Below are 21,837 nucleotides of genomic sequence, written 5' to 3'. Positions count from 1 at the left end.
TCTCAATGGCTATTTTCCGACGCATCTTTCTCTTCCGGGTTCAGAGGCGTCTCCGGATCGTATCCCACGCTTTTGACGATCCCTAGCCCCTTGGTTTTACCCTCGCGGAAGAGCACTCGATCGCCTGGAGCCAGGAACTCCGGGCGTTGGACGAACCGGAAAGCCACCAGTGCGCGATCGCCGGTGCGAATGAATGGACGGTCGATGTCAATGACGGAGCAGGTCTGGCTCACCGCTCCAACATGCAGCATCGCCTGGTACCGGGGTTTGATGGTCGTGGCATGCGACAGGATCAGAACTATCTCACGGTAAGTAGGCTCCTCAAGTTGGTGGTTGGGGGGAGGCAATCGTACCCTCCGCGACGAATTCGCGGTACACTTTCGGTGGTTGATCCAATTTCTTGAGCACCACCATGCCCTTCCGGACTTCCTTCCGGCGAACGCGCTTCAGGGCGAACGAACCAGACTGTCCCGCAAAGCAGGCGTTCACTCCAATCCTTTTGCGCTCAATAGACTTGATCGTCGTGGTGGTAAACTGGCCCAGGGAGTCGGGGCCCACCAGCACTGGATCACCGGCGTGAATCACACCAGACTTGGCCACTCCTGACACTACGGTGCCCACGTGCGGCACCGAGAACGTATCGTTGATGAGGAACTCGAAGGGCGCGTTGACGTTGTACTGGCCCCGGTGAGGAAGGATGTTCAGGAATGTCCGGACTAAGTCCAGATTCTCTCCGGTGACGTTGGACACCTGGAAAATGGGGCAGATCCGCTGACTGACGAACTGAGTGGCGGTGTTGATGGTCTCGTCCATGTCTTTGACAAAGACGGGAATCTTGCGAGCCCCTGGGGATTTAAGGATCTTATTAAGCTGGGACAGAGTCTCCTGCAGGATCTGGGGAGGGCAGATATCAATCTTGGTGACAATGACCATGACGGGAACGTTCAGCGCCAGCGCAATCCCCAGATGTTCCTTACTCATCCCAATTAGACCGTTATTCGCCGCAACCATCAGTAGACAGTAGCTCGGGCTGCTACTCAGCATGCCAAAGACTGTAGTCCGCAAGTATCGCTCATGGCCGGCAAGGTCGGTGAAGGAGATCACCTTCGCAGACCGTTTGCCAATATCCTCCCAGGACAGCTTGCGTCCCTGTGCGCTGCCAACGATATCCCCGTGGCTGTCGAACCCCATGATCTCCAATCCTACCGAGCTGGTCCGACCACTCTCAATCTCGTGTTTATGACGGAAAAGGTTGACACGGGCCTTGCCTCGACCATCATCTAGACTCCCCTTCACGAGAACTCCAAGCATGGTACTCTTGCCGGCATCCACATTTCCCACAACGGCAACTCGGATCTCCGCCATCTCCTCGACGCTATCCGCAGGCTGCCGAATGAGGATTTTGCCCCAAGCCCCTTTAACCCGATCATTCCGGACCCGGGACTCCTCGGGGCCGCCGACATTGTAGGTCAAGAGGATGCGACAGTGTGCTGGGAGTGTGTCTGCCGCCTCCTTCAGGCGCCGCAAGGCCATATTCCACTGCCCCAGGTCAAACGTCATCGACTCGCCGCCGTCCTCGAGTCCCAAGTCGAAGATCGTCTCGCCATGGCCCTCATCGATGCGAGCCTGGAGGAGACTGGCAAGGTCTTGTAGACTATCTTCGGTTTGGTCGCCCGTTCCCAACAAGTTATCTTTTAATCGGACTGATTTTGGAGTGTCGGACAACCCCAGCTGGTCGAGAATGTCCAGCTCGGCGTGTTCTTCGTGAACTCGAGATACACTGGCGGTGGAGTAGCCGCTGTCGCTGGGCACACCGGGGACCGGGCGACTCGCTTGCTGCTTTTCGGCGTATTCCGCGAACTCGCTGAGCGCCTAGGTATACGGCAAAAGGCTGTCAGCTGGTGGTGGGATAGAGGATTGCGAAGGGGATGCATAGAGAGAGGGTTACAATTTCGCCTCTTCGCCGTTCTTCCATCAAGGACTTCGGTCCTGTGGTGGGCATTTTCTTAAGAGATATCAAGAAATTAATAGATCAATTGGTGGGCGGAAAGAGTATGGTGAGCAATATTATCAATAGGAAGCACTAGACGACGTGTACGGTCGGAAGGGCGGGGGAGGGGAAGGGATATGTTGAAAAGCCGCCTCTGGGGCATTTAGACACGTATTCGAGGGATCATAATTTCACTCTGAGTTCTTGAGAGTGAGATATCAAGACGGAAAGCGTCCGTACTAGCACATGCTGGATGGGAGGGGAAGAGTGAATGGAAAAAAAAGGTGGTTACAGCAGTAGTGGAGGGAAGGAGGGAAGGAGGAAAGGATCATGGATCATTTATATCGCGATAGCCGGCGGTTGAGTCATAAGCACCAACAGGAGAGAGCAAAAGCACAGCCAGGGATCATCAGACAGAGGAGTCATAGTTGCATAAGACTAGAATTGGAGACTGGGGAACTACGAGGGTCGTGATGCTCTGGCTCTGGTTCTATTCCGAAGGTTGTAATTATTATCATGATACCATTCACGCCCATATTAAAACCCATCGCCCTGCGACCTCTCTTCGACATATAAAACGGATCGGAATGGAATTTCTTCGGACAATACTGCTCATTGCCATGTGCCATAGTCGCATGTTCATGATCTAGCCGTATAGGAGAGAGTCAATAGTCCCCCATACTGTCTCCTTCCTCTACTAAGACATGCCTATCATTACATCTCCCATCGCATTGTTCTTTCCTTCCTCCCTATTTAGTTCCTTGGGTCAGATCACGCTTGAGGGGATATCAAGACGACAGAATCTCCTAGATAGAGGATAGATTGTTAGCTGGGCTGTCAAAAAAAAAAAAAAAAAAAAACTCGACATGGATGAAGGTTGAACTGGATCCGACGCACCTCGTACGAAAAGCATTTCTTCTTGTTTCTTAATTGTCTAGAGAGATTGATCGGTTAGTCTGCGATTATAAAGCTTGATATATGATCATGACAAGCTGGGACAATTGAAGTTTAAATAAAGAACCTACTCGGATCGTTTCTTCCTCGTTCTCATCTTCTTCTACCACATAGACAGTCTCTTCAACATCTCCCAGTACCAAATTGCAATGACTATCGTAGGCCTAAAAGGGACAAATCCCCATTAGTCACCGTGACCTGCCAGAAGACAGCACCTCTACTCACATGTAGACGACCTTTGAGCTCACGATCACCACGCAACTTCACGAAGACAATCTCATCAAGCGACAGACGCACCAGATCCAACGGTTCGGAGACGGACGCGCCACCCGCATCTTCAGAGTCTGCCATGGTATAGAGAATGAAGGATGGGTATAGAGAGAGAAAGACAGAGATAGGAATCTGAAGTGAGGAGAAGGACAGGGATCTGATCGCCAAGCCCCCGCAAGTCCAATGACAACAGGTTGCGTCGACGCTGTCTGTCCCCTGAGCTGCAGACCGAGTCTCTGATCCTCTTTTTGATTTCTTTCTTTTTCCCTTCACAATTGGGAATCAAGTTGATGATGCGGAAGATTGCACGAGTGAGCGAAAGATTTGGGTCTCCGGCCCAGAGTGGCTCTCTTTGCTCCACTCGATTTATACGCACCCGCAATTCCACCCAGTGGAGGTCGCTGAGTTCCAGGCGCCCATACACCCATTCTCCTTCGTTCAGCCCCAAATCAAGCTACAGCTCCAGCTGGAGCTGGAATGCGCAGCACTACCGCCAGCGTCAAGCGACCGATTTGAACCGTGGTCTAACGAGGGAAACCCCGGTTCTTGGTAGCAATCCCGACCCGCTCAAGCAGACCCCTACTACTACTCCTACTGCTATAGAGCAGAACCGCTTGGAATTCCGAACCATCATTCAAAATGGCCAACCGGATCAGATCATGGATGCTCTGCTGGACCCCCGTTTCAAGAATCTGGTCCAAGGGATGCCCTCGAGTGTCTTTGTGGAAGTCTTCCAATTACTCTCACCCGCATACTTTTTGGATCCTTATCGGGAGCTCCATCGCCCGGTGCATCCGGTCGCGTTTCATGTTAAGGGATATAAACCACTGGACACCATTTTTGATGACTTCGCCAAAAATCTCTCAACGATCGTGCAGATCAGACAGTCGGCAGGCCACGTCCTTGGACTGGCCGAATACACTCATCTTCTCGACTGTGCTTGGTCGATGGCAGATGCCGACATGGCAGAGCATGTCTGGAATAACATGATCGACGATGAGGTAGTCCCTGATGTCCAGTGCTACAACCACTACATGGCAGCCAAGGTATGGGATACGGCTTTCACCGGACGGGAAAAATATCGGCTGCGAATCCATCATTACTCCTATCGAAAACGGAGATTTAACAACCCCAGTGCAGGCTGGAAAGGCTGGGGTACCGCTGGTCGAAGTGTGCGAAAGGAAGTGCTAGGCATATTCCACGAGATGACGGAACAAGGGAACGTCGGTGACGAGATGACTTATATCAATGTGATGCTGGCATCGGCCCGAGTAGGCTATGTGCACGGAATCAAGAGCATCCTCAAGACCGTCTGGAATGTCGACGTGGATGCGCTGCTGAGGAATGCCGATAAATCACGCCTACCAGCAGTCACCGATTACGAGCGTTCTTCGCCGCTGTACCCCTCGGACCGACTTCTGTTTGCCGTGGCACATACCTTTGGCACGACGAACGACATTCTCGCCGGATTGAGGGCCATTGAGCACATCTCCGAAGAATATAACATCCCCATCCCGGACACCGTCTGGCTGGAGTTGATGGAGCGAGCGTTTGTTTTGTCCCGCCGTCGCTTCGGTCCGGATACGGACAGGAAGTCCAGAGGTAAGGTTTCATGGGATTTCTTGTTCTCTTTATACGACACAATGACTTCCGAGACGTTCAAAGTCCGCCCGACGATTGAAGTCCACCGTTACCTCGCCAAAACAGCATGGGAGCGATGCCGACTGAAGGATTTCAAACACCACATGGAGCTTGCGTATGAGATTTTGGAAGAAACACGACGGAAATCGAATACCGCACGCTCGATTCTAGAAGGATATCTACAAAAGCAAGCGTTGTCAGCGGCGTCGTCAAGCACTACATTGGTCAACTCGACGGTCCTGCAATCCCCTGCGTTTGCTGAAGCCGTGCATACGTACGATATTCTGCGCTTACAAGTGGCTCAGCAGACGCTCATCATGGAGAAGCTTGCACGACTCCTGTTAACCCACCATAGGTGGATCAGCCGAGACAATCTTGTCACTTGGGAACGTTGTCTTCTTCCGCAGGTACTAGAAGAATGGCGAAACTTCCTCCCCCATAACTTCAACTACTCCACCGCCGGCGGTATGGTGAGATTCCATGGGATAACGCACTGGAATCACCGAAGATATACGTCCCATCAATATGTGCCTACTCGCTGTGCCACTGCGGCAAATGGTATCGAGTGGAGCGGGGCTGCAGACTTGGACGACGATTTCATCTGGGAAGAGTTCCAGCAGTCCGCGAAGGGCATCAACCTCGACCTGCCTCCGCTAAAACGTCTCCTCTCCGGCGTTTCCGTAAGAGTCAATACCATAGCCCCGGAACCCTATGATATCAACGAGGGTTTGAACGGGCAAGTGACTGGTTCTGGTTTCTCCGTGGAACCGGAAGATTTGGATGATGAAGTTATTGATTTTGCCTGTGTGCCCGAGTCGGAGACTGATACTGACCTGAATAGTATCTCGAGACAAAGGGATAGTCCAACGGTAGTCGAACCCAACGGTTTCAACCTGGCTTACAATTGATTTTTTTTTATTATTTGTATGCCTAGATGCTTGCGATAGGCTTTTGTTTTCTTTCGCGCATATCCCGGATGATCTCAGTTTCGATACCTCTGATTTTGTCGGTACCCCGTCCCTGGGTACTGTTTCGGGACTGAAATGACCGTTTTAATTTGATGTTTTGTTTTCCCATAGGTTCAAGAATCGTTTATAAATGAAGTCTATATCTATACACAACAGGTAGACAAATAGATTTATTTGATTATCACCAACTCCTGCTGTCATTTAGTTCATTAAATATCTTAAAGAACCATCCTCGTCCAACATGAATCATATACCTTTCCCTACAAATTAAACTACTGTACAATATGAATAATATTTCCCCACCAGGTCAAATCCTCTCCCGGTCCAGGTCATTCACTGCCATATACCGACCAAAAGTGATCCAACCCCAACGGAACCAAACCATCTGACTCTTATGAGCCGTCACCATGGCCGACTGCGCAGTCATCCAATCTGTCACGGAGCTAACAAACAGCAACCTCGAAGGAGGACCCGACTCCCTTGACCTACGAACCAGAGACACAGTCGAGAATACAGATGCCAACGCACCCCGTGCCATGGTCAGAGGCGCGTCCAGCACCCCCACATACTTCCGCAGGATATTTGTCGTCGTCAACGTATACAGGGAGACAGGACATGAGTACCCGGCCTTATCTTTCATGAGGGAGTGAAGAAAATGCCGAGCCCCGTGGTAAAGAGAGCGATGATTAGGATGGTTGCTAACACCGTGTTGATCAAAGGTGAGGATCACATCAATGGTCGGGCTCCGGTTTGTCTTAGATTCTCTGCCTGTTGTTTTGATTTCCGGGGCAAACGCAGCGGCCAGGAGACTGGATATCTCGTTCGCCGACCACGTGGTGGCCATACTATCGGGGAATCGGGATGGGTCGTCAACGACGAAGACATCTGATTCGTTGCGGAGACCGAGCTGCATTGCGCTTTTCTGAAGCTCCTTCTTGCGAATGTGACCTAGCCCGTCGGCGTCTCCTGCCATCGCCGATACCACCTCGGTTAGTTTTCGGGAAACATGCACTGTGGGTTTCGGGGTGGACGTACCGCTGCTGAGACATAGGATCTTGAGATGGTTGCCGAGCTCCGGCTTTGTCAGAGCTAGCACGGTGGGTGCGAAGAACATGGCTTCGTCGTCGGGATGCGCAATCAAGAGACATATTCGTTGATTGTATAGGCGAGGGAAGTTATGAGCAAAGGGCGATGACGAGGTCGAGGACAGAGTCCAGAAGATGAAAACGGCCGCAATCGCAATGCCTATTGAAAGCAATGTTGAAGGTGTCATGATGGATCGACTGCGATGGCTCATTTGATCGATGGATGTGTCCATACAGTAGAGGGGCCTTCACCCTTCTAACAGTAAACTAGATGAGAAGTTTTTCCCATGCAATTATGGATCAGAGCAATGATTAAGCTCCAGGTTATTACGCAGCGGGGAGAGCATCCAACATTCTCCCACCAGACCACTACCACTCCGAAATTGTCTTGCGTAGTTTTGCGACGAATTGCCCTATGAGTGAATTAAGATCATCTCAAAATTGCAGCATAACGTCCTAGACACCTGGTTCGTAAAGGATCACGGTTTATTGAAAAGACACGGTGGCTTGATGAACGTGAAGCTTGAACTGTCGATCCCGCTGCTTCGTGTATCACCACGTGACAAGCTAATGATAATCATCTACGGAGTATATGATGCCGATTTCAAAATGCTACGGTGGAATGGGTTTCTCAATAGATTGTATATATAGGCTTGTTTGTTCGAGGTCGTACACTTGACGTGTGGATCGTATACGTATGAGGCCAGTATACTTGGAGTATATCCCTAACTGCGGGACGTGAAACCAAGATCGTAGCAATAATTATATACACCACTGGATTAAGTATATATATATTATCTAATATAAATTATCTGTACTAACTTAATCGAAAGGGTGTATTTTTCAAGATCTAATTAACGGCGATTCACCCGGGAGATCTATGCCATCCACACATGGACTGGAGATGAAAGCCATGGATTTTTTTGCTGTATTTATTTGCTCTTTTGCTCCCTCTTCAAAAATCCATGCCAACTGCCAAGATCCATCAAATCCAGGACCAGAATAATCGCTCATCCAATCCCGCCAGATACTTAGTTAACGTTAGCAACAGCCCTACTAGGTAAGTCCAACAGGTGGTTCAATTTACCGCCCCTCAAGGCGATCCGCAACTGATTACAAGTTGACTTGACCCTTACTCTGTGGACGGTACTATGGGGTGGTTGTCTTCCCTACCATTGATGAATAAGGTGGTATCCTTCGGAAGAGGCCGACATCGTTATTAACAGGCCAACCAAAGGGAATGGGTATCGTCGGGGTGGGCTCCGTTGAATCGCCTAAGAATTTTGCTACGGGGAAGGAAAAACTCTGAAGCACTAATGCTATCAACGGAAGCCATTGCGGACGGAGTGCGCTAAAAGGCCGTGTCCTGTGAATAGTCCGTCAGGGCGATGGCGTGCCACGGTCCCTCACTAGCTGTCAATTAACCGATTAGCAGGCGTTTGCTTTCCCGCGGAAAGACCCGATGGGGTTACTCTGTAAATTGACTGGAATTGGGTTTACCGTCGATGGAGTCGCACTGTCGGAGAATTGCTGTGCAAGCTTGCTGCAGCTGTTGTGTATCCTACCCTGCATGCCATGGAGTCCAGAGGTCCATGCTTCGGGGGATATACATATCTGGACTCGATCCAGCTCATCCTGTACTCGGTAGGCCCCTTGGTGGAAGTTGGGATTAGGGGTAGGGACCCTGGAGCAAAGTACGTACCTTGAGCAGGTAACCTGTTAGTGGAGAGCTTGCAGTGGATATGATACTGATAATCCCTCACGCCAATCGTACGTACTACGTACACCTTGACAGTTGACACCCAATCAAGTTGGCGTGATCATTGGAAACAATAAACCCAACGGTGATGCCCCATACTGAAACGCCAGTCAGCAAGACCGCCAAGTACATCTGACAACAACCCATCTCGGATCAGTTCACGAAGTGGCATCACGGATGGCCGGACCACGGGATATACCACTGGACAAGCCGTGCGAATATCAATCCAATAGGAGATAATAGACGCAAGAGCTGTAGAAATCCTCCGGACACTACTCCACTCATAGTGAGTAGTAGTACATCCAACATACATACTACGTGGTCCGTACGTATGTGGTAGATCAGTCGGAATGGCCATACCGATTCCTCTGGCATGATCAAGTCGGTTCGCTTTCTCATGCCGAAACTCTGCAAGTCGGGTCGGACATCACCAAGTTGATCACCGTTTGCCCATTAGGGACTTCTCCTAAGCATCGCACGGTCACAGTGCTTCCAATGGGCGAGGAGGTCTACGAAACTGTTAGGTAATGGATAGAGACGATTCGTCAAGAAAGGAAAACCCCCCAGCAAACCATATGACGCACAGGTCACTTTCCTGACAGTATGGATGGCGTCTAGAACTAGGCGGTGGATAGCTGGGTTTGAAGATCCGTATACCGCGCCAGTGTCAACTGATATTGACCGTCTAGTATCTGCGACTTCATACATCTCATTACTTTTTTCACCCCAGACAATCATCACCACTAAGACGGTCGGATGATGATGCAATGCCATGCCCCGCAGGTGCTCAATTTCCTGCAGTGCGGGGTGAGCGAAGAAATCTCTGCGCGGAAAATGTTGCTTGGGAGGATCGATCATACACTTTGGCCTTGTCCGAGAATGGCAGCTCCAAGGAGAAGAATTGCTCCTACACCCTACAAATTAGTAGTACAATAGCATAGTTGATCTTACTGGGAGGTTGACTCATAGGGCCTTTTTCGGATCCCTTCTTAAAATTAAGTTCCTTAATGGCTTCTTTTTTTTTTTTGGCTCTCTTTTGCTTGGGCTCTTTCCTTCTCACCCCTCCATTCAGTGGAGCCTGACTGAATTGCAACCACACAACTTTACCAACGATAAAAAAAAATCTGTAAAGGTTTTCTTCCTTGCGAAAACTTCCTAATCCGACCAGGTATTTCCGGTTCAGATGGGCCTAGCGTCGTGGTTTGCCCCTCCTTAGAGCCAAAAAGGAAAAGCGTCATCACGCATCCAGAGGATCGCCTTCTAGCGCGGCAATGGCCAGCCTGTATTGTATGGTACACCCGCGTAACGGTGCCGGTCACCGCTGGTACGGGCAAGATTTGCGCCAGACCGCCTATGAATGTCGGACCTTGAGGGCAATGAATGACGCCACGTGATGGTTCGATGACGGCAGCTGACTTGCTTTTCGCAGCAACGAATGCGCGAGAGAAGTTGTCTCGCTTTGCTACTCTGGGTAATCGGTGCCGTGGACTCAGATCCCGTAAACAATGCCCATCGTTCTCTCCTGGGTTACTACTAGATTCTAGTACAAAATAAAACCATCAATCGGCGTCAATCATTCATCAATGAAAGCCGACACGGTTGTCTGTTTCGTTCTAAGTATGACCAACCAATCAGACTGCCGGACGAGGAACATGTATTCTAGAATAGCGTCTGTCTAGAACCTGACTCAGCCTTAGGATCCTTGGTTCATTTGTCAAAGACAAATGACAACATTCTTTGCAATTTGGCAGCATCCTAGGTCCTGTTGAGTTCAAGTAATCACTTCCGCATAACTATACGGAGTACGGAGTATGTATCCACCAAGGATCATGGATGTGCTTTCAAAGGAGCGCCGTCCAGGTCACGTATGGCTCAGATGGGCTTGGATGGTCTTGGAACCCATGGCATTCGTTACTGATCTCAGGCTAGGTACTCAAGCAGTGACGCACAGCGCACGGGCTTTTAATGGGTGCAGATTAGCATGTGTTGACTTTTATCATAAAAGTATATTGTGATCTTCTTTGGATGTTGTCAAATGATGCAAGACTTATAGGGAGGTAGACAATCGATGCGAGTGTATTTATTACGGCCAGATAAACTCCTAAAATCTGGATCTAGGGACTACCACTACCTAAAATGTGGATCTCTTAATTATGTTTACTGAAGACAATGATGTGATTGTGGGTAATGTAGATTTGTCCAAAAATACCACAGAGATCTTCCAATTCAGGATAAGCCAATCAGACAATTAGCCCAAAGTCTGGTGTCATTGTCATTGACGCGGTTGCGTGATTGTGTCTTCAATTCATGGATCTAGACTGTTTGACAACACATTTACACAATGCCAAATCTACAAAGAACCGAGAGTTATTAATCATTATCCCTGGCCTGGTGATGTAGAAACTAGCCCAAATTTGTCAGCAACAAACACGCAAGCTAGCCGAAAATGATGGTCAAGTCAGTCATATGTCTCGTCCGTGGAAAATTCGAGTCCACCGAGACCGATGGAAGAATTCCCATTTGACACCTGAGGCGTTGTCCGTATGGTCACGTATTGAAAGCGTATGGTAAGACCCACCAAGACGCTTTTCTGCCGCACCCCACTTGGAACTCCAGCGGCCGCCCGATGTGACGGAGAGATGGGAGTGGCCAGACCAGGGAAGAAATGGTACCTGTTACATAGTGGGAACGCCCTAGAAACCAGGCTAAAAAAAAAAAAGGGAAAAGAAAAAAAAAAAATTTCTAGTCTGGAGAGGCTAATCTGGGAAGTATATAATTATTCTGGTTTTCTGGAGTGAATGGAGAAAAAGCTTGAACGGAGTCATTCAAAGACAGCTGCTCACCCACTTCTTTCCGCTTTCTTTCACATTGTTTTCGGATCCGGTAGAGTTTAGACAAGATCCATACGACTGCCTCCTACCTTCCTACTGCTGTACTTGTACTACCTTTCTCTCTCTTTCTACGCCACCTAATCCCTCTCCGTCCTCTCATGCCTGCTTGGATTGCAAGGTCAACTCACCTCAGACGAACCACCTAGATTTCTACCGACTGGAATATTATGTTTTGGATTGTCTGCCTAGCAACTCAACTCTTGCAACACCGCACTGAATCGTAAAGTGAATCGCACCCATTGTCGACCACCGTCTCGGAGAACACACCCTACTGGAGAGCCATCTGGTTACTCTTAAGGTCGCTGGTTTATCTGTTGTCATATCCTTGCCTCTACTCGTCGACGCGGCCTTGTAGTATATTCTTGACTTCAGACATCATGCCTGGCCGTCTTCTTCCCAGCTTTGTTCGCTCATACTCGCACCCCTCTTCAATCTCTTCGCACTCCAACACATCGTCTACCGTTTCCGTCAACGAGATCCCCAATACCGCCGTGGTTTCGAAGAAACCCACTGTGCATGCTCACCCGGAAAGAGCACGTTCGCCAGAACGTCGACTGTCGTTTGCAATGGACCACTTAATCCACCCCCACCGGGACCACAGCAAGGAGAAGCGTCGGGGACACAGACGGTCGTCTCGCTCAAAGGAGCGCAACGGCAACGATCATGGCGCACCAGCTTCGGCGAAGTTGGACGTCATTGTGGAATCTCCTCCTCTGGTCTGTTACGGAAGTCCAGCAAACTCAACCGGTGCGTTGTTTTCGGGCCGCTTGAAAATCACTATCACCGAATCAGCAGACGTGGTTTCTCTAGATCAGTTCGACATGCGTCTGAAGACCAAACTCACGACCAAAAAGCCTGTTTCAAGAGAATGCCCTACCTGCGCCTCGCGCACAGAAGAGTTGACAGGCTGGAATTTCTTAACAGAGCCACTGAGCCTCAAGAGCGGTGATCATGAATTCCCCTTTAGTTATCTGTTTCCCGGCCACTTACCCGCGTCCTGCAATGGATCACTGGGTAAGATCGAGTATTTCCTTTCTGCCCATGCCCGAAACGTCAACGGGGAGGAATATACCTTCGAAATGCCACTGCACATCAAGCGAGCCATTCTCCCCGGAAACGACAAGTCTTCGATTCGTATCTTTCCCCCAACCAACTTGACGGGTCGGATTGTCCTTCCTTCTGTCGTTCACCCTATTGGTACGTTCCCTGTTCAGATGACACTCAGCGGCGTCGTAGATAAAGGGGACGAAACCCAAACGCGCTGGCGCTTGCGCAAAATGATGTGGCGCATTGAGGAACACCAAAAGATTGTGTCCTCAGCATGCCCCAAGCATGCGTATAAGATCGGGGGTGAAGGCAAAGGGGTCATGCATCAGGAGACCCGCATCATCGGCCATAATGAAGAGAAGGAAGGCTGGAAGACCGACTTTGACACCGCTGGCGGCGAGATCAGCATGCAGTTCGAGGCAAGCATCAACCCTACGTGCAACCCGGTGTGCGACCTCGAAGCTCCCGGTGGCTTGGAAGCCAAACACAACCTCGTCATTGAGTTGATCGTCGCCGAAGAATTCTGCCCTAACCGCAATACTCGGCTCATTACCCCCACGGGGGCGGCACGGGTGCTCCGAATGCAGTTCCACCTGCACGTCACGGAAAGAAGCGGACTGGGCATTAGCTGGGATGAGGAGATGCCGCCCGTGTACGAAGATGTGCCGGCCAGCCCTCCAGGATACACGATGCTGGGCGGTCGCAGCGTCATGGAGGAATACAGCGGGTCTCCTTTACCACTTCCGGAATATGAAGATCTGGAGCGAATGGAATCTCTCCGCCTGGACAGCGACTCTACCCATTCGTCTTCTCGGGGACGGTCTCGCCTGACCAACGATGATCTGACGGCAGAGCCGATGGAACTCGGAAACCGAACGCGAGCGCAATCAACCAGCTCTCAGGTGTCCGAACGAATTGACTGCGACAATGGGTATACCCCTCGCGCTTAAGCTTATGACGTTATGAATATCTGATGAACGGAACGACCTCCACTCGAAAACCACCCAAGATCGTTTGTTACTTTCGGCAGTTTGTTATATTTTCAACAGTCATATTACCAACTTAATACTTCTCTTCCCTTCGTTTTCAGCGATACCCGTGCTATAGTTTTTCAGGATCGGGATAAAAAAAGTTGTGCTTAATCTGTATTTCTTGCATGATACCCATCATATCTGTCCGGGGGGCCTATCTTCGTCTGTTTTATTCTATACCCCGTGATGGTTGTGTCTACAGACACTAGAGACAGTCTTAATGCTATATACTATATTCACATCCATCCTGGTGTTGGTAGACTCAACAGTTCATATAGTGCTTACTTTCTTTGTATTGAATGTGTATAAATCTTCGAGGTAATGCCATGGATATCTCTGGTTAGCTTTATTCTTCATACTTACGCTAGTATCTTCTTGACGTGAAACGTATATCGGTATGCACATAACAATACTCAGCATCATGTTGATGCAATCAGAGTGAAACCATCCCAGGAAGCGCATGGCATCGGTGGCACAGTGTTTCCTCATCAATTGGGGATGCCTTGGTGTCAAGGACGGGAGAGGTGATATTATTAAAAGGTTATATCCGGGTCTGGATAAATTCGTTACCATAGACCTTCTTTTGATCTATATGTAAAGTAATATATAGCGAAATTGATATTCGTTCTTTTATTGACCGGGTCGGAGGCTACTAGATCGATCGCAAATATATATACAAGTGTGTGTCTGGATGCCATCCAGGCATCAGTAACTCCCGTAAGGCTTCATTCTTCCTCATACTGTCTTCCCATCTCTCTTGTGCGCTTCTTCTCTTTCCCTCCTCCACTCCACCCCCGACTATCCCTTACATATCTCCAAACAATATATCAATCAGATAGCCTCGCGTAATGCGCAGTCTCTTAGTACTCCCTCATCCATCCCTGCTGGCGCTTGGAACGTCGGTAGCTACAGGTTATCATCAACATGTCGGCTGTCGTCCTTTTATTTTTCTCACTCCATATTGTACTAGGTATCCTAGGATATTTACAGTGTAGTGATCATCTCTATCCCTTTTTTTGGGCGATGCAACAAAACAGGTGGCCAAAAAAGAAAGAAAAGAAAAAGAAAAGAGCAACTGCTCATGAATCAAATATAGGCCCGAACGCCGGTACTCTGCTTGATTCTAATTCATAGACCACCTTTTTTGTCACCACTGGGTTACTGATCACGCAAACTGCTTCTGCTTCGAATTCCTGGACCAGCCGTCGAATGAGCGGTATCATGTCCACCCGCCCTGACTGATCTGTATCGATCACCACCGGGTTGGCATCCATTCTGGAGACCAGGTTGAGGACATCCGGCCCGTACGTTTTCAACGGGGCTCGGGTCTGCCACACGACTCGGAGTTCCGGTCGGTTGTCATCCCCCAAGAATGAAAGGCACGGCCCGATACCAGACCCCGTTGTGACCACGACGATTCGCTTGAACAGCCGCATCGCGTACGCAAATCCGAAGACCAGCACCCCGCGCTTCCAGAGATAGGTGGGCTGATCTTTGATGCAGGCCGAGGTCCAGTCGCCAGCTTTAGAGACCAAGCAGGAGAAGCCCTGACCGTCGGGATTTGGGAACGTGGCAAAGCCATGCCAGTCCTGAAGGGGGTGTTTGGCCAATTGGATGCCCTTACCGAAGGTCGTGGTGGTATGGCTAAAATGAAGCCGGATGGCGTGAGGGGACAGATACTCAGGCCGCACAGGGACTTTCCGGAGGAACACCCACGGGTGGATGATGGCAACGACAGTGACCATCAAAAACCAGAAGACAGGGAGCTGAATCAAGAATTGACCCAGCGGGATCTGTGCAGCCCGGCTGGTCTCCTCGGCAAAGACCAGCAGCAGGATAATAAAAAGGGCCACTATGAGCCATCCAGAGAAACGATGGGTGAGCTCGAAGTAGTCGTGCTTTTTGAAGCGGAAGCCGGGATAGGCCACGATGATTATTGCCAACAACAAGACCAGGATGACATATGCCAGGGCTACAGGTGCAACTGAGATCGAGGTCGTGGCCGTCGATGGAGCCCAGTATTCCTTGGACATCAATCCGACGAAGCCTGCGTACCAAATAAAAGAGGCGACGCCGCATCCGCTATGGACGCCACCATAATGATATACCTTCGCTGCAGTACGACGAAGGAACATGGGAGCGGTCCGGGGGATCAAGCACACAAGGAAGAAGATGCTATTCACCACCAGAGGCTGACGAGCCAAACCACACACTAAAAGGTTGGCGGCGGTTGCGTTCACCAATGCCAGGAGCTTCTCGTCCGATGTCAGGATGGCCACGAAGGCGGCAACGTTGGCACAGAAGACCAGGGTGAAAAGACGACGGTATATATCCAGGATGGCATACCGGACTAAGGCAAATCTCTTCTTCCGGTTGACTTGGGCTTCCACATCAAATGAATCACCAGTCTGTGGACATTGATGTTCATCTAAGTTAGGAACGCTCTTGTCTATAGTATGCTCGATGTCTGCCAGCGTTGTATCACTAGGGCAGGTTGTTCGCCAGGCATGCTTGGCCACAGGAGGTATCGACACAACATTCTTTTCTGACAAATCCATGATTGTTCATATAGAAAAGAGGGCTAGGAGGGGATTGGCCCAGTTTCAAAGTAAGTGACCAGGCAAACAGAAGAGATTAGGGACAACCCTCTGGAGCACTGGACATAAACTTCTTTTACTGATGATATATCAACAGAACCATCAGGGAAATGGACAAATGACTTTGGCTAGTGCAGCTAGGGCAAGGCACGTCTCACAAGGATGGATACATGCGTCTTGGGAAATCCTACTGCATGACGACATTCATCCCAGGATGGAGATTTCCCGAAGCGTGAACGTACATTAGACAGTAATTACATCTTTGAGCATAGCCCGTGTGTCTTCCAATCGCACCTGACAGGATACCATCAGGATACCACGCGGTTCATCTCGAAATTGTCAGTTTCTACTTCCCCGTCCTTTTCCTTCCCCCTCCCCCCCTCTCCCAACTTTCAAGGCGAACAAAACTATTGTCCGGAAGATGTCCCGCAAGACTAGTCTGAAACAGTGTTTACCAATAGGCAATAGAGAATGGCATGATACCTCTCTCACTTCAGCTCTCCATCACCCCGATATGGAATGGCAAAGAACCAATGAACGGTGCGACGAGGGGAAATGGATCCCGGTCTCAGTCTCTGGTCTACGGCTCTAGCAATAGTGCTAAAGAGGTGGGAAAGTCCCAAGCGTCTTTCATTCGAAGGGGGCTATGCAGTCCGGCCAGGGATCTCTGGATCGGTGTACACTCAAGAAGAACGGACGACAGTAATACAAGGCGCTCGCCACGCATGCTCCACCGTTCCAAGATCATAACGAGCGATGCGGGTCGATAATCGGACAATCGGGGGACACCGAAGTGGGTATGATCTAAAGATTTCGCATTGACGGCAGGCATCAGCCAGTCCCTGCGCGACGCACAGATTTTTCTTGCTTTTTTTTCCGAAAGGGACGATCATTTGTGAAGGAGGGAGAGGGGGATTGTCTATTCGGATAATGATGGGCCTAGCTGAGATCCAATACAATGGCATGGTGTCCCAAATCAGGAATCAATGAGTCAATGGTCACTGGCCTGGTCTAGTCCTTTCTACCAAGGACCCTGGCCGACATTAGCGAACGGAGCTTCTTTAGCCAGGGTCGCCGCTCCCAGGAAACGAGGACATCCACCAGTAGTGGCTTTTGCTGCACGAGGTTCTGGGATTCAATGCCACTTTTAGCAAGACGTCAGCCTGGCTTGGGGCCTCGGGGGATGTAGTGGGTACTAACTATACTTGGCTCACGCCAGGTCGAGCATTCCATACCGACGTCAAGGTCAGTCACCCCCTTCACCTTCTCCCCCCCCCGGTACCTTAAATCACTAGTTCGGTTCAGATGATAGGTGGTTTGTACTAGGAGGGAGGGTTGGACGGGCTCAGCTGCACAGGAAGGAATTGACGAAACTTCAGATAGCCCTCTGATGGCCAGTAGTCCAATGAGAGGGCAACTAAGCCACTGACAGGGACAAAGTCGGGCTGAGGTGCGTGCTGATGCCCATGCCCAATATTGGTTTAAGCTATGGAGACAGGTGATCATGGACCTAGTTCGTCTGCATGAAGGGACATGTTCGCCTGCGAGGACCTAGAGACCCACCGGCTGAGATCTGAACTGGCGTCGCGCATGGTGATTAGACTGACTAGCGACCAAGGATCAGCGGCGCGATCTCAGTGGAGCCTGGGCGAGTGACGATGTGTCGGGTTTACGCGACGCCCGAACAATTCCAAATCACGGTGATGTCTCTTATCCCAGCAACAAAAGAAATCCCTAGAGGGCTGTATTCCGTTTGGCCTCTGTTTGAGAAAGGCTCTAGCATGACAAAAACCCGACATTCCTTTGAAGGCCATTATGGACGCTTTCGTATTTATCTCTCGCGCTTTCTCTTGCTTGAGGATGAGATCTTTCAACTCTTTCCCTGAGACCCTTAAGGTTCTTGTTTACATTATTATTATTCACTTCCTTCCATCTGTTCTAATTTCATAATTGCCGTCCGTCATTGAACCTACGGTCTTGCTACTCCCCCCTCAACGATGGGTCTCTTGGAGTCGTCCGCGGCGGAGCCCCCGGCGGGCTACTCTGTATACACCGACTTATTGACCTTCGCATTTCAAGGTCCGATCCATTACGACCAACAGAGTCCATTGTTTATTGAAGCCGAAGACCCCTCGCGTTCGCTAAACGCCAGTCAGTTCAAATTGCTGGTGCGAACCTTGATTGCCGGTTTAAAAGCACATCATGTGCAGCGTGGCGATTGTGTGTTGGTCCATTTGGGCAATAATGTACGCCATGAGTTTATCTACACCGAATCTACATCCCTGTTTGATTGGTGGGCATTGTGCACATTTTTTTTTTTTTTTTTTTTTTTTTTTTTTTTTTTTTTTTTTTTTTTATACCGCTCTCCCGAGTTGCATTTGCTTCTGACTGACTTCATTCATTCTGTAGATCATATACCCCGCCCTCTTTTTCAGCATTATCGGCGCCGGAGGCATCTTCATGGGCTCGAATGTTCGCAGCCAGCCCCATGAATTAGACCATATCCTGCAATTGGCCGAGCCCAAGTTGATCATCACCTCGCGCGAGGCACTGCCAACTGTCCTCAATGTCTCCTCCAGCCGAGGCATGCTCCCCAGCCAGATTTGCCTGCTGGATGAGTCGGCACCGGATCACATCGGGCACCTCGTCTTGGCGGGGCACTTAGCCTATGCTGCAGCCAGCGCCCCGTACGTGTTGGGCAGTGAGGATGGCTGCTATCTGAACTTCGCCCACCTGCTGGGCTATGGGGAGAATGATTGGATCTCGTTCCAGGACGAAGCCATTGCGAAGTCGACGCCGGCTGCCATGTTCTCCACCAGCGGGACTGGGGGACTGCCTAAGGCGGCGTTGCTGTCGCATCATGCCATTGTGTCGCATCATCTCAGCATCCACTACGAGACCCCCTACGAGGTGAGCCGGCTGATGTCACTGCCTATGTTCCATCTCTTTGGAGCGCTCTGGACGCACATCTTCCCCATCCGATGTGGCCAGCCGCTGTTCGTACTGCCCCGCTTTGAAATCACGCATTTTGTGGCGGCGGTGTACAGGTACCAAATCACTGAGACCTACATGGTCCCGGCCATGGTGCACGCCTTCAATCGTACCCCGCTACCGGTGGCGGACTATCTGTGCTCGCTGCGCTACGTGGGGGTGGCCGGAGCGCCCATTGACGCGGGATCCATGCAACGGTTTCAGGAGCGACTCCATGGCGAGGCCCAAGCCTCTCAGCTCTGGGGGATGACCGAGGTAGGCGTGGCCTTCCAGAACCGATACGGCGCACCGGGCAATGCGGGAAGTATCGGGCCAGTCCTACCGGGATATGAGGTGCAGCTCGTGGGCGGCGACGGCCGCCTGGTATGGGAGCCAAATATGCCCGGTGAGCTCTATATCCGTGGCGCCGGGCTGCTCATTGGGTACAAGGGATGCAACGAAACCACGGATGCACAAGGATGGTTTCGGACCGGAGATGTGGCCTATGCGAACCAGGGGGAGTATTATATTGTTGGGAGAACGAAGGAATTAATCAAAGTGCGCGGGTGAGTTTCTATTCTTTTTTTTTTCCTTTTTTTTTTTAAGAAAAAAGAGGAATGGAAAAGAAAAAGAATAAAAGGCTAACGCCTTGTCAGGTGGCAAGTTCCCCCGGCCGAACTGGAGGCGGTGCTACTGAAACACCCCGGAATCGAAGACGCAGCGGTGACGGGGGTGAGTTCTCGAGATGGCAGCACCGAAGTACCCCGAGCGTTTGTGGTGCGTACTAAGGGCTCGACGCCGTCGACGACTCGGTTGACAGCGGACGAAGTTTATCAGTACGCGCGACGTCAATTGGCCAGCTACAAGGCACTGGATGGGGGGATCATCTTCGTGGAAGAAATTCCACGCACGGCGAGCGGGAAGATTCAACGGTTCAAGCTGTCGCAGATGAACACGTACCGAGAGATCGTGACATCCCTGCTGGCGCGGTTCAAGAGCGCTAGTCTTCAGACGGTTGGGCTGATGCATTCCGAGCACATTCCAGCCTAGTCACTGGTCTGGAATCTGGACCCAGCATGGCGTTAGTGTGGATGGCGTTTTTGGTTGGCGTTTGAACTGGACAATTCCATGTCCATTTGCTTCGATGGATAACCGGCCCATCGGCCCTGCATAGGTCGCACTGGGCGAAGAATTTCGAGCGGAACATGCAGGATGGAAGGGCCGCCAGTAAGCTGGGATTGAAACTGGATCCGAGGACTGATGATTACGATATAGTAGTTAGTACCTATGATCTAATAGCCTGAATGAGATGGTCGTATATGCCTTGATCATACTTGATCCAAGGAACCCAGTAAGGGACTACTCTGTTTGAATTAATAATTAATAATCCATCACGAGTTCATCGCTAGCAATCTGTGTAGTACGCGGTACTTTTTCTCGATAGTAGAATATGTATCCATTCTAATAGTATAATATCCATTGATAATATGTCTGTCTACTAGTCCATATTAAACGTTCAATGTTCATTGTCTAGATTTCCCATCATTTCCCGTTCTGGATCTACGTTTCAGCTCGATCTGTGATCATCGGTCGCGTGTTCTGTGAACTCATCTTTTGTCTTTTGTAAACTTGATTCTGTATTCTATTCAGTACTTCCCCGGAAAAGATAGTTGATGATGATAATGTCGATCGGTGTCTCCACTCGATCGTATCCTCTTTCGGGTCAGTGGAGATCCACCTATATTATCATATCATATTATCTTATAAATCCTTTCTTACTTATTAAGGGCATGAGCAATCAAGCAAAAGCAAGTCGGTACTTACTACCGAGCTCTTGCTGTATCATGTGATCCTCTCGCCCTACTGCTCTGCCTGCCATGCCATGCGACGACATCATTGTCAATGATCAATGAAGCTGTAATGTGCTGTACATGCAGCTCAGTCCACAATGGCTCCAGGAAGATCCCATCCATCCATCCATTACGTACTACTCTGGTGCATGGTACTCCGTACATGGTGCGGTATTCCCCCTCCCTACCTATTGCATACACTAGCCATGCAGGAGACGGGTTTAGCTTTGTAACGGTTCCAACTCGTGTTGCCACATCGGTGGTGAGTTTTGTGCTTGTGCATTCGAATTATTAATATGGAATATATTAACGTGTTCAGTGTGGTATGTCTGGATCAATGTGTTTCTCGGGTTGTCTATGTATAGAAGTCCGCAGGGATCAAGGCTGCCTTGTGGCTTCGATCGTATTCTCTCTCTCTCTTTTATTTTATTTTGGATGTGGTTATCGGATAAGGCGGTGTTCTTGATTCTATAATCAGTTTGAACCACCCTTGCAGTATATCTGCAGGTATCTCTCTTTCACCGTTGGAATTATGCTCCAGACCCAAGTGCAGAAACAGGCAACACGACCCTGTTGTACAGAGTAGATGACTGTTTTGCATAAGCGATATATGCTGTATCACTTCGTATCGCTTGGAAGAATGTGACACAGTCTTCCTGGCACATATGCACTTGTCTCCTGTGAAATGACGTTGGGATTTTATCATGGTCCGACACAAATTCTCACAGCACATTTGTCACACATGCACACATGACCCTCAACAAGTACTCCGAAAGAGAGAGGA

The 21,837-nt window shown here is 49.9% G+C and overlaps 6 protein-coding genes across 6 annotated transcripts; 3 read left to right on the top strand and 3 right to left on the bottom strand.

The window, feature by feature from the left end:
- Positions 1-2: 2 nt before the first annotated feature.
- ATNIH1004_001504 (putative GTP binding protein (GTPBP1)) lies at positions 3-3,295 on the bottom strand (the record flags this gene model as incomplete). The annotated part of the gene is made up of 4 exons (XM_033566203.1): positions 3-298; positions 354-1,872; positions 3,016-3,108; positions 3,170-3,295. The coding sequence occupies 4 exons, from the start codon at positions 3,293-3,295 to the stop codon at positions 3-5; spliced, it is 2,034 nt and encodes a 677-aa protein (XP_033431960.1).
- A 209-nt stretch (positions 3,296-3,504) lies between these two features.
- ATNIH1004_001503 (uncharacterized protein) lies at positions 3,505-5,763 on the top strand (the record flags this gene model as incomplete). The annotated part of the gene is made up of 1 exon (XM_033566202.1): positions 3,505-5,763. The coding sequence occupies one exon, from the start codon at positions 3,505-3,507 to the stop codon at positions 5,761-5,763; it is 2,259 nt and encodes a 752-aa protein (XP_033431959.1).
- Positions 5,764-6,130: 367 nt separating this feature from the next.
- On the bottom strand, positions 6,131-7,096 carry GPI12 (PIG-L family deacetylase; the record flags this gene model as incomplete). Its single annotated transcript, XM_033566201.1, has 1 exon — positions 6,131-7,096. The coding sequence occupies one exon, from the start codon at positions 7,094-7,096 to the stop codon at positions 6,131-6,133; it is 966 nt and encodes a 321-aa protein (XP_033431958.1).
- Positions 7,097-11,935: 4,839 nt separating this feature from the next.
- Positions 11,936-13,555, top strand: ATNIH1004_001501 (alpha-arrestin; the record flags this gene model as incomplete). The annotated part of the gene is made up of 1 exon (XM_033566200.1): positions 11,936-13,555. The coding sequence occupies one exon, from the start codon at positions 11,936-11,938 to the stop codon at positions 13,553-13,555; it is 1,620 nt and encodes a 539-aa protein (XP_033431957.1).
- A 1,160-nt stretch (positions 13,556-14,715) lies between these two features.
- Positions 14,716-16,194, bottom strand: ATNIH1004_001500 (integral membrane protein TmpA; the record flags this gene model as incomplete). The annotated part of the gene is made up of 1 exon (XM_033566199.1): positions 14,716-16,194. The coding sequence occupies one exon, from the start codon at positions 16,192-16,194 to the stop codon at positions 14,716-14,718; it is 1,479 nt and encodes a 492-aa protein (XP_033431956.1).
- Positions 16,195-18,230: 2,036 nt separating this feature from the next.
- Positions 18,231-20,253, top strand: afeA (adenylate-forming enzyme AfeA; the record flags this gene model as incomplete). Its single annotated transcript, XM_033566198.1, has 3 exons — positions 18,231-18,479; positions 18,643-19,769; positions 19,860-20,253. 3 exons carry the CDS (start codon positions 18,231-18,233, stop codon positions 20,251-20,253), a joined length of 1,770 nt encoding a protein of 589 aa, XP_033431955.1.
- Between the last annotated feature and the right edge of the window lie 1,584 nt (positions 20,254-21,837).

Source organism: Aspergillus tanneri (genome assembly GCF_003426965.1).
Source record: "Aspergillus tanneri strain NIH1004 chromosome Unknown AapTan_2_pilon_pilon_pilon, whole genome shotgun sequence".
Taxonomy (NCBI): Eukaryota; Fungi; Ascomycota; class Eurotiomycetes; order Eurotiales; family Aspergillaceae; genus Aspergillus; species Aspergillus tanneri.
This window is presented reverse-complemented; position numbering and strand designations above follow the sequence as displayed.